The sequence below is a fragment of the Pseudopipra pipra genome, chromosome 28 (genome assembly GCF_036250125.1).
Source record: "Pseudopipra pipra isolate bDixPip1 chromosome 28, bDixPip1.hap1, whole genome shotgun sequence".
Lineage (NCBI taxonomy): Eukaryota > Metazoa > Chordata > Aves > Passeriformes > Pipridae > Pseudopipra > Pseudopipra pipra.
Window position 1 is genome coordinate 394450 of NC_087576.1, and position 12192 is coordinate 406641.

The 12192-nt window shown below is 55.4% G+C and overlaps 1 protein-coding gene across 1 annotated transcript; it reads right to left on the reverse strand.

Annotated features, from left to right (window-relative positions):
- Positions 1-145: 145 nt before the first annotated feature.
- GOLGA7 (golgin A7) lies at positions 146-3731 on the reverse strand. The gene is made up of 5 exons (XM_064637943.1): positions 3533-3731; positions 2571-2723; positions 2166-2267; positions 1730-1793; positions 146-1345 (listed from the first exon to the last, which is right to left on the reverse strand). Exons 1-4 carry the CDS (start codon positions 3641-3643, stop codon positions 1746-1748), a joined length of 414 nt encoding a protein of 137 aa, XP_064494013.1. The 5' UTR covers positions 3644-3731; the 3' UTR covers positions 146-1345; positions 1730-1745.
- Positions 3732-12192: the final 8461 nt, after the last annotated feature.

Consider the following 12192-nt stretch of genomic DNA (forward strand, 5'->3'; position numbering starts at 1 on the left):
CCGTTCCGGGTGCGAACCGTTCCGGGGAGCAGCGGTCCCCGCCCAGGAATCGCCGCCCCCGGAGCCGCGGGAACTCCCCGGGAACAGCCCCGGCCCCGATCCCGGCCCTGCGCTCACCCCCCGGCACCGCCACACAGACCCGCACTCGGTTTAAGAAAAGGTTTACTGATCAGTACTTCTGCCAATATTGCAACAGCTGTGAAAGGCAAACACTGTTACACAGTTTAGAAAAAACAAGTTTTTATACAATGAAAATATTAAACAAATCTCAAACAAAACCCCACAGTGGCTGAGGAATGAGCCTGGAGTTCCAGATCCAGTATTAGCACCTGCAGCACCACCAAATCAGCCCCTGGGCCCCTGCTCAGTTGTCTCTTTGAACTCCTGAGTTCCTTCTACAACTGGACACTGACACCCGGCACCTAAACCCAGGCTTTCATCAGGGAAAAGGATGGAAGAGAAAGGATTAAGCCAGCTGGGACTGTGGGCCCTCCATGGTGCTGAGCAATGTCCATGCACGAGGCTGCCAAGGAATGCACAGCTCTGCTCCTGCAGCACCAGGACTGAGAGACCACCTCACACGACACCTAACAGCTCGTCAAAGCCATGTTTTCCTATAATTTATAGATAATAAACCCATAAAGAAACAGTTGTACACTTCACATATTAATCAGAGTAGGGTGGGAGTTGTTATGTTTATTGGCTCAGCATCCACTTTACTGTGCTCTCTGCTCACAGCCCAACAGGCCCCTCCTGGGGAGCACAAAGACCACCAGGGCTCAGGTCTGGCCACTCCTCCCCTTCCAGGGATAACCAACACATCCACACAAGGAGCACTTTGCCCTCTGGTTTCCTACAAGAGGCATTGCCTTGGGTCACTCCTGGCCAGGAAGAGGCACTGGGTATGTCCTCACTCCAGCACCGACCTGGAGGGGAACTCCCCACCCTGAGCTGGAGCTGTGCAGAGCCCGACTGAGGGACAGAGGGCTTTGAGAACCAGGGAGGAGCAGCACTGCACTTATGGGACTAAAGCTAACCCTCTGCTGGGCTGAGGGCCCCGTTTCTTTCAGGGGAGAAAGCAGCTTTACCACTTCTGCTTTTTCTTCTTCTTCAGGAAAAAAAAAAAAAATCCCAAAGCCAAAACAAAACTAAAAAGTGATTTCATTGCTTCAAAATCTCCTGTAAAGTGGATGCTGACCAGCTAGGTCACCCCCTGGGGAGCAGTTTGAGGAAGTTAGTCCTTGTAGTAGATGGCACTGTGGATCTGGCAGCAGAGAAAGGAATGATGCTCTAAAGTAGGAGGTAGGGGAACCTTGGTACAGCGAGTCCACCGGTGAGCTGTCGTCTGCAAAAGAAGTTTCACGGGATTAGAAACTCCTCCTAAGTCAAACCCTTCCACAGCTGCAGTTTGTTATCTCAGGAGGAGAGGCAGCAGGAGCAGCCTGAGCAGAACTCAGCACTCTGGATTTCGTTTGTCCAACAGGAAATAAAGACTTTTATTCTGTTTTTTTTTGCATAACAGGCATAAATATTTCCTCCCTCTTTCCTGCACACACTGCCAGCAACCCAGACTTTACACCCCCATCCCAGGACCTGCAGAGCACCTAAGACAGGGCAGCCAGTTCCAATTTGAGCTTTCCAAGGCCAGGGATAGTAATTCTGATGTTCTATATCTCCTCTGAGCACAGAGAAGAGGCTGGGATTGATCTGGGATCAAGGTAACAGGTACCTGAGACTCCACAGTTTTATCTTCCGCTGGTCAAACCTCTGTCTTCATAAATGGTAATTTCAATCTGCACAGAAAAGATGTTAGGGAAACACACCATAAAGAGATTATGAAAGCATAACCAAAAAAAGGCAGGATGATGGGACCTTTGACCTCTGCTTCATTCCTGCTGTTTTAAGGGAGGTCTCAGAGCTCCAAAGCAAAGGGAACAGCTCATGTGAGATGCCCTGTCAGGTTGGGTTCCACCACATTTTCACTGCCTTTCTATCTGCCAAATCTTAATGTACCAAAACCTGAGCAGAGACCAGGACACAACAGAGAGCACCATAACTAATCCCAGGGTGTGCTGTGTCACAGATCAGGCCTGAACAGAGGTGCCACACTGAGACAAACAAGCAGCACGAGCCAGGAGACAACCTCAGAAGCCACAAAAGGATACAACTCTGAGTCCTCTTTCAATGGGGTCTGTCAGCAGGAGGCCCTGAGGAGCGTAGATCTTCTCGTTCTGTTCCTGGATGAACTTGGCAATTTTCTTTAGAACCTGCCAACAGAACAGCACAGGAGTCACAGCTCCTTCCTCAGGCTTCCTTAGTCACAAGTCAGAGCCCCAGCAGTGTCACAGGTATGGAGAACCAGCACACACCTGGTGTGACAGCAAATCCCTGCAGGACCCAGGGGACTCAGGGACACCCCAAGGGGACCTAGGGACACCCCTAGGGGATCAGGGGCACCCCAAAGGGACCCAACTGAGGTACCTCCACAAGGAATCTGTCCCACAGCACTGCAGGTCACAGGAAACCCCCCCAGGCCCACGTCCTTGCCCACAGGGGAGGCAAACACACACCTTCTCATAGTGTGTCTCCATGCACAGGAAGATGGTGTAGGCAGTCAGGCAGGCCAGACACCCCTCCAGGTAAGACTGGCCCCCAAGTTTTTCAGCTTCTGCATAGAGGTTGTTCAGCGTCCGGACCGTCTCCTCAAACTGCTGCCTGTCAATCTGCAGGAGAAGCAAGAGGGGCTGTCACAGCCTCCCACACCCTCAGACATCCCCCTCCTCTCCTGGAAGAGCTGCACTGTGCTCAGAGCCCCAGCCTGAAGGACACCCAGTCTCAGGGTGCAGCTCCTGTGCTCGGGCCGGGCCTGGATTGCAGCACAACGTGCACACAGAGCCCCTCAGAGCAGCACACAACACCCCTCAGCCACCGTGAGAGAAACTGAGCCCACAGCCAGCAGAGACAAGCAGGTGGGAAGTGCCTGGACACTCCTGCTGCCACGGAGCTGGCCAAACACCCCCCCAAAAAACACAACACCCCCAACAATCACAGTAAAGGAATGAGGGCGAGGAAAATGTGGAGCAACAGAAAGAGAAGGGGGCAGGAAGGGGTGTTTGCTTTGCTGTCAGCTGAGGATCTCACACCTGGCAGCATCGAGCAAAGCGAGAGCACTTGAGGCCGCACTTGAGCGGCCTCGGAGCGCGCTCGGCAGGACGGGCAGGATTCCACGGGAGGGGACGATGCCAGCGCCCGGGGGCACAGAGCCAGCTCTGTTCGCGCAGACACAGCGGGCACACTCTGCCCCCCTGCTGCCAACCCGCCGCCTTCCTGGGACCCAGACACGGGACCGGGCCCGGCACACGGGGGCGGGACCCCCCCCCGCCCGGCCTCCGCTGCGGGTTTGTGCAGGAGCCGCTGCCCCACGCGCGGAGGTCCCGCGGGACCGGCCCCTGGTCGGCCGGGGCGCCCGCCCGTCCGGCCCAGCCCGGCCCGTCCGGGCCCGCTGGCCGAGCCCCGGCGCGCCCCGCCTCACCCTGTTCTCCAGCTCGGCCGGGAACTTGCTCTGGAACTGGCAGCGCGTGCCGCCGCTGTAGTCGCGCTGGATGAACACCTTGCCCGACACGGGCGCCTGCTGCGGCCTCATCGCCCCGGCCCGGCCCCGCCGCCGCCGCCCCGCGCGCTTTGCGGCTGTCGCGAAAGCGCCGGCGCCGCGCCGGGCAGGCCGAGGGCGGAAGTGCTGCCCGCACCGCGCCGGGGCGCGGCACTGCGCAGGCGCAGCTCCGCCAGGCGGTTGAGCGGCCGCGTCTGCGCGTGCGTGAAGGGAGCCCGCGCTCCATTGGCTGCGCCATCACAGGAGGGGGGGGGGGCTCCGCGTGACTCCGCCCCCCCCGCCGCGCACGTGGGACCGGCCCGGGAACGGCCCAAGAACGGCCCCTCCCATCCCGGGAACCGCCGGGAACGGCCCCTCCCATCCCGGGAACGGCCCAAGAACGGCCCCTCCCATCCCGGGAACTGCTGTTGTGTCCCTGTGCCCCTCGCTGTCCCTGTGCCCCTCGCTGTCCCTGTGCCCCTGGCCACCATCCCAGCCCCGGCCAGCTGAGTGCCCGCTGTGGTGTCAGCCAGTGGCTCGTTTATTTCAGCAGTGGATAAGACCCGTCCCCGGGTGAACAAACAGCCCGGGAAGAAGGCATGTCTTTCTTCAGTCCCGCCGTGTGCTCCCGCAGCCGGCCCTCCCCAGCCAGCTGGAGCTCCCGCCGGGAGATGATAAACGAGGGGAGCATCCCAAGGGGAATGAACTGCGGCTCAGACGGGATGTTTTGGGTCACGCTCCCTCTCTGCTGGGTCGGTGTCCGGCAGGGCTGCAGGGCCAGACGTGCTTCCCATGCCCCCGGTGCCAGGGGAGGCTCCCGGGGCAGGATGTGCTGCCAGGCCATGGGGCAGGGAAGGGAAGGGAAGGGGGCTTGGGGGTCACTGGCTGCAGCACTGGGGGGGCCCAGGCTGCTTGGACACTGCCCTGGCACATCTGTCCCCCTCTCCATGGACACAGACTCCTGGCCCTGTGGCACTTTGGTGTCGGAGTTCCCACCGACAGGGACTTCTCCATGCAGTAATTGAAAAATGCAAATGCCTTGTGCCCTTCCTGCAGGGAATCCCTCTGTGGGGCTGCAGCACTGACTCCCCTGGGGAAGCCAAACATCACACAGAGTGTCTTTTAAGTGGAAATGACCGATTTTTCACAATGAGATGAAGCAGAAATAATTAAGCAGGGCCACAGGCATAGTTATCTTGTACCTGATTGCCAGGGCTCAGCCAGGCAGGGATTACTTCACTGTCCTCTTTGGCTAGTTTTTCCTTTTCTTCTGCTCAGGTGCTGATAATGTTTGCACCTCCTATCACAAGGCCTGTAGAAATCCACTTTCAGATGAGCTGCTCTTGCACCCTGAGTCAGTCCGTGGACTTTGTGGGCAAACAAATCCCAGGAGTGGCTGCTGGGCTGAACAGAGAATACACAGCAGGGCGACAGACTGAGTGTGTGTAGAGAGGAAGCAGCACAACACCAGTTTAAAGATACCTTTTCCTGTTTGTATTTACTCTGTCTTTCTACTCTTGAAGTGGAAAGTGCCCTTGCCTGTCTGGAAGGCTCTGCAGGAGCTGGGAGGGGACAGTGTCCCCATCCTGCCTGGTCATATGCTGGGCACGGCTGGAGGGAGCCAGGGGGCCCCGCCTGGGAGTTCCTGAGACCCCCGTGAACCCTCTGCATTTGCAATTTCCACTTGGTTCCCATCACACCAGAGTCTGGTGCAGCATTGTCCTTCCTCTGAGAGAGGACTTTTGATGGCCAAGAGGAATTCAGTGCCAGTGGAGCAGCAGGAAACATTAACCCTTAATTCTCAGCTGGGGGGGCCCTGAGCAGCGAGCCCCTGGTCGGAGGGGCAGGAGTCCCTGCTGCCAGCGAGGGGGCTCCAGATTCCCCCCAGGCTGTCCAGCTCTGAGGACCGGGGCAGCCCAGGCTGCCTGGTCCCGGCTCAGGGACCTGGATACTCGGCTGCTGGGTCTTGCCTCACCCTCCTGCCCTCCCACAGGAGCAGCCTGAACTAATTAACCCTCTAGCACTCCATAATGAAGGCTAATAAACACCTAATGGGTTTGCTTGAACAACCTCGGCAAAGGCTGCAGGAAACCCCTGGTCTGTGGGGTGGGGTGAGACCAGGGAGCGCAGGCTGGGGCTGCCCCCAGCTCTTCCCTCCTGCCCCCCGAGCCCAGACCCCCAGCCCGGTCCCTGCGTGCCCCTCAGTGCTGTCAGGCCTTGTCCCCTCTTTGGGGACCCGGGACTCGAGTGTGGGCAAGGCGAGGTGGGCTCATTGTTCCTGCAAAGGCTGTGGTCGGTGCCCTGTGCCTGTCACAGCGGGGCTCGAGCAGTGCCAGGAGCCCCAGTGCAAAGGAAATGTGCTCAGAAATATTCTGCTTAAAATACTGTGCCAGATGGACAGCATCTTCCTAACCTTTAGCTGGTTCCAATGTGTAAACAGTTAAGACCATAATGTTAACATTTTCTCAGATGTTTTATGTGCATATAAAATATTCTCAAAGAATGCGCTCTTGAATGCAAGGTTTTATCCCATTACAATTTTATTAGTTTATAAAAACATAAAAATATGTTTTCAGGGTGTCTGAGATACTGCTGGCCTTTGCAGTAAACTCTGAAGACCTTGCAGTGGAATATAATCACTGCTATGTGGGAGATGTCTCTGAAAGTTTTGTGATGAGGTAAATGTGCTAATTTCTCAGTCCTGTATCTGATCACCTCTGAAACCACTTAACACAGGAGCAGTTAATAACAAATATGTTCCATCTCTGCATTGAAACCTTCTTTTCCTTTCTGTTGGAGGCCAAAGGCTTGGCTTCTGAAGTACAGCTTAAGAGCTCAGGGCAACTCTTCAGTTAACTCAGTTGCTTCTCTTATCCCCCAGCAAGCAAAAGAACAGATCTCTCTTCCCCTGCCTGGCAACTGTAGCCCCTTCCAGCTGGCTTCCAGAGGCGGTGAGAATGTATTTCTTTCCTGGCTTAACTGAAAACCTCAGTCAAGGAAGGAGATAAATGGAATTTAATAGATGTTCATTTTCAGACATCTACTGTTGTGCTTTTGAAACAGAAGGGATGGCAAACACTGTAATCCCTGGAAACCTTCCAGGTTTGCCATGTGAACAGGAAGGCCAGGCATGGGAACGCTGGTCGTGTAATCTGTCCCTTTCTGAAATACACATTTATTGCAGCGCGGTGTTTTATGATTCCATGCCTAAGTAGTTCATGATTTTAACGGGCCCATTCCGATCCAGAGCAGTGAATTAGAGTAAGCCCGTTAAAGCTGTGCAGGGAGCGTCCCCGAAATCATAAAGCAGGGCAGTGAATTGCTGTGCTCAGGAGAGAGCCAGGCTCTGTCTCCGGGCTCACACACCCCGGGCTCACCTGGAGGGGCTCAGCCACAAACCCGGGGGGCTCCGGGGGTCCTGTCCCGTGGGATCCCATCCTCTGGGAGGGGCACTGGGAAGGGCCCACGGGGCCACGTGGTCCCCTCTGCCCCTGTGAGCCCCCGGGTGCTGGAGGGCCACGCTGTGCCATGGGCATGGGGTCCTCCAGCCCGACCAAGAGCAGGCACTTGGGGCTCACGGGGGGAGATGCTTTGAAACAAAGGGTCTTTCAGGCCACCTCGTGCAGTATAGATCCAAGAGGACAAATCAAATTTACAGGCACAGCTTAGATTGGGAGATACGCTCGCAAAGCCAATTTGTTTCGTTTTATAGGCTTGAAAGATCCTAAGTCAGGGCTCCCTGTATGGTTTGAATTAGGTTGGGATAGGGGTATTCCAGAAAGCCAGATCTGGAGAGGTTTTCACTCAGGGTGTTTGTAATCAAGTAGAGGCCATCCAGCATTTCTGCAATGCTCTGAAATAAAATATTCCGTGTCTGCCCAAAACCAGAAGGAAGCTCAAAGTACTACCAAAAAAATGAAGGTTATTTTCCTCTACCCATCTGTGGCATTAACAAGATTGTGAGTTTTGTTGTCTGAACAGGAGTGTGACTGCAGGGCTTGGAGCTGGCAGGTCCTTGTCCTGGCAGGTGATGGTCCCAGCACCCTGCTCGTGCTGACTGGGGCGACAGCATCTCCCTCCTGGGCTGGTGGGAGTCCTGGCACCTTCCCTCCAACACGAGGAGCTGCTGTGACTCCCCAGCCCGAGGGCCCTGGGGTGCATTTTGTGCCCTGCAAGCCAAAAGCAGCGAGGAGACCTTGGCAGTGCTGAGCTGGTTAATGGCTGCACTCGGTGATCTTAGAGGTCTTTTCCAACCTTAGGGATTGTGTGATTCTAAGGCTGTTTGGGCAGAGGGATAAGCCCCTGGCTCCCACTGCTGAGCTCAGCTGCCAGAAAAGTTCCCCGGGAAGTAGCACAATCTTTGTTTGGTCATTAAAGCAGAAAAAGAGAGAGGGAATCTTAGGAAATGCTTGAAACGATTAGGTGATCTTAACTCTAAGGAGCTAAACAAATGCAAAGCAATTCCCCCCCCCCAGCCCCTCGTGCTGCTGTAGAATGTAATCTCATTTCTAAACACACAATTACAGAAAATAAAAAGAAAAGAAAAGAATAATTAATTTCTGCTTCCTCATGCAAATCCTCTGACCAATCATTTAGGGATCAGGGGCAATTCAGCTTCTTGTGCAAATTCCAAACTGAAGGCCTGAAAAAAACAAGTGAATGGATTTACTTTTCTAAGAACCAGAATTAACAAAGGTTCCATTTTCCATGGTTATGTGCCTGGCCAGACAGCCCTTGCTGACAAGCTCTCAAAAAACATGTGTTGGCCTGTTGAAAAGGCCCCAGTGTTGACTGACAGACAATTGAAGTGACAAATTGTTTCATTGTACTTGGCAGGGAGAGCGCTGTATTAGATAATTATGGCGAGGAGGGAAGCGACAGGTCACAGGTCAGAAGACACGTCTGACCCTGTTTTCTGAAAGCCCTGAAAGGAGCCCACGCCCGGGAGAGCAGCGTGGTGCTGACAGAGGCTTCTCCTTCCGCTGGGGTGATTAAGAGCTAACGAAGGTGGAGCGGGGATGGCTCCCTGGCAGCACCCACTGCCCCTTCCTGGCTCCCTGGCAGCACCCACTGCCCCTTCCTGGCTCCCTGGCAGCACCCACTGCCCTCGCTGGCTCCCTGGCAGCACCCACTGCCCCTCACTGTCTCCCTGGCAGCACCCACTGCCCCTTCCTGGCTCCCTGGCAGCACCCACTGCCCCTTCCTGGCTCCCTGGCAGCACCCACTGCCCTCGCTGGCTCCCGTGGGCCCGGAGCATCCTGGGCCGCCTTCCATGGCATCTCCGGGCTCTGCCACCCCTGGGGCAGCACCAGAGCCCTCCGAGCACCTCGGCAGCTCCTTCCATGGGATCTCCGGGCTCTGCCACCTCTGGGACAGCACCAGAGCCCTCCGAGCACCTCGGCAGGTCCGTGTCCTGCCCCAGCCCCGCGTCCCAGGCAGGTCACGCCCGGGCACAGACACCTCCCAGCCCGACCCCTCCTCGCCGGGGCCTGGTTTCTTTGCTGGCTGCAGCAGAGCACAGCTAATAATTATTGAAGCCTCTCTCCCGCCACAGAAATAAAATACGGCGTGGAATCCCAGCACAGCCACTCCATTGAGAGCAGCGCTCCACTGAGTAATACCAATAATTCAAAACAGATGAGCCAGAGGCTCGAGCACTATGGGCTCAGTATCCCAGCCTGCCCTGACCCCTGGAATTCGCTGAAAGTTACCTTGAGACTCGCCAGAGCTCTTTGTAACTTCTGTGAGGGTTATTTATTGCAAAGTCATAAATATTTGCTATGGATTTTCTCCATCAATCTACAAAATGAATTAGGTTAGAAAAAAATGTATGTACTTGGATTTTGGGCATGTGTTTCTCAGGCAGGGGAGAAAATGTTGGATCTCAATTGTGCAGAAGACGGGCTGCTGCAGAGCTTTGGGCTCTGCTGCCTGCACTAATTAATTTCCTTCCGCAAACTGTGTTTAAAATGCACAGTACAGTTGAGAAAGGGGGGAGGGAGGGAAGAGGTTCTTCTTTAAATCTCCTTTAAAATCGTCCATAAAATTATTTATGGGTGAAGGGAAATTCAGTTTCCCTCTCCTCCCTCCCAGGTGCCCTGCCAGTCCATGGAAACCCTGGAATTCAGGGGCTGTTGTGCCCCAGGGAATCAGCCTCAAGCCAGCCTCTCCCAGTCTCCCTCAGAAGCCGGCACTGGCACCAGCTGGGTGCAATGGGATGGATGGGGAGTGCCCAGCTCTTCCCTTCCAACCCCAAGGAACAGCAAAGCCACTCCATTTTCCCACCCCTTAAAGAGAGGAAGGGGAGCAGGGCTGGCCCTGCCCTGCAGGCACTTCTCTGGCGAATTGACAAGGTTTTATTCAGGAAAGCTTAAGTGAGACCTTCACTCTGAGGATGCTGCAGCAGGATTTGGGCACGGGCGCTGCTGCACCCAGTGGTGAGGGTGTGACAGCAGCAAGTGGGGCAGGTTCTTCCCCCAGAGGGTGGTCGGGCACTGACCAGGGCAGTGGGCACGGCCCCAAGGCTGCCAGAGCTCCAGGAGTGTTTGACAATGCTCTCAGGCACATGGTGGGATTCCTGGGGTGTCCTGTGCAGCACCAGGAGTGGGACTGGATGATCCTTGTGGGTCCCTTCCAACTCCAGGTATTTTATTAATCTCCAAGCCCCCAGAACTCTGCACCTTTTCAGCTGCTGCCCAAGTGACTGCAGGGGACCCAGCAGCCTGTGTGTCTCCACAGCAATTCCCACCCGGATGGGGAGCCCTGCGCTCCCATGGCTGTCTGTCCTGCCACCCAAAAGCTCCTGAAAGGGTCTGCATGAATGAGCTTTGTTTCTGCTCCCATGGTTTGCCCTTTACCCTTTGGCCTTTGCCCAGCTCTGTGGCCAGGGGAGCGAGGGCCTGGCCACAGATGACTGCACAGCTGGCCAGATCCTCTCACAGGAGCACAATGAGCTGGGGGGGGGCCGGGGCTCCTGCTGCTCCCTGGCCCCAGGCACTGCCATGCTTGCTAAAACATCAAACCTGGGATTTTTCTCCAGTGCTGTGCCCAATGCTGCCCCGTGCCAGGGAGAGGGGCTGCTGCTTCCCCGTGTGCTCAGTGCTGCTCCCAGTCTCCATCCTGCTTTTCTTCCACTGTGCCTGTGCAGCAAAGCCAAGCCCTGCCAGCCCTGGCTTTCCCTCCGTGGTGCTGGGGTGAGCCCAGCCTGCAGCCCACTGAAGGCAGCCTCTGATTGCCTTCCCTTCTCCCGAGAGCATCCCAGCAAGGAACAGCCTCTCCCTTCCCCTGCACACCCAGCAGGGACTCTGCCCTGCGCAGGGCACACCCCTGTCCCCGTGCACAGGTGAGGGCAGGTCAGCTGGGAGTGCCAAAGACCCGTGGGGGGCTTTTTGGGTAGGGCTGTGTCCAGCAGCATCCAGACGTCAGTGGCACGTGCAGGTGTGGGCACATGTGTGTACATGTACATGTGGGTACATGTGTGTACACGTGTGCACATGTGGGTACCTGTGGGCACCTGTGTGTGCCTGTGAGCACCACATTCAGACCTGTCTGGGCTGGCCCCTGCTGCCCAACTCGGGCTCTGGGCTGGGTAACAGAGTAGTGGGAAAAGCTGTGAGAGAGGGAGCGTGACACGAGGAGCTATTTGTTCAATCAATGATTTACCAGATGTGTACACTGTACTAAAGGCTTGTAAACATACTTTAATGGCCAGCTGTAAATCCGGGCAGTAGCAGTGCCAGATTCATGTCCATCAGATGTGTCTTAAGAACAGCAGAGGAAGGGCTCTGAATCACTTTGTTATAGGCTCTGTCAGCTCTGCAATTGTGCATGTAAATCAAAGGACCAGCGTCCTCAGGTCAGAACTATTTGAGTGTCAGGAGAGGTTTTATGACCAGCAGCTTCTCCTTTTCTGGGTTCCCTGCAGTTCCTTGTCTTCCAGAGGCAGCACCTCCAGAACTCTGGGTTTCCATCCCAGTGCCCCAAGTGCGTGGCTGTGTTTTCCCTGACTGTGCTGGAAGTCTCTTTTGTTAATCACTGAAGCACAGCGTCATTAGTGAGAAGTGCAGAGTGTACACAAAGAGGAACTTGCCAAATTACTAATAAGCAGAAACTCCATCCATCTTAATGAGACAGGGTTAAGAAAATAGCAACCTAGAATATACACAATGGAGCTTTTCCAAGCTGTTTATTTACTCCTGCTAGAAAGTAGTTCTGAGCTCCATCTCTGGTCCTGATTGGAGATTGTCACATGTTTTCCAAACCACAGGCTTCTTATGCTCTTGCAAATCATCAGGCATGAGAAAGATAAATAAATAAGTGGAAGGATGGCTCAAAAATTATTAGAGGGAAGAGGGCAAATGGGATTGCTGCAGAGTGAGAGCATGAGGAGGCGTTTCCTTGTGGTGGGCAGGTCTCCAGCTCCCCTCCTTTGGGGTCCTCACCAAAGCAGCTGAGGGCCCCCATGTGCTCAGGCACCACAGGGCTGAGGCTCCCACCACACCAGCCCAGTGGTGTGATTTAGAGCTCCCCGGTGACTTGCAGCACTTCCCCAGGTTCCTCTGGCAACCTAGAAGGGGTCTGCACCCACGCCGAGGTGCCTGCAC

Excerpts from the sequence above, each read along its gene's own strand:
- GOLGA7 (XM_064637943.1), bottom strand. The coding sequence starts at position 3,643 with ATGAGGCCGCAGCAGGCGCCCGTGTCGGGCAAGGTGTTCATCCAGCGC. Across the intron at positions 2,268-2,570 it reads TGGAGACACACTATGAGAAG|GTTCTAAAGAAAATTGCCAA; the intron begins GTGTGTGTTTGC and ends TTCTGTTGGCAG. Across the intron at positions 1,794-2,165 it reads TTGAAAGAGGACTCAGAGTT|ATTGAAATTACCATTTATGA; the intron begins GTATCCTTTTGT and ends TTTTCTGTGCAG.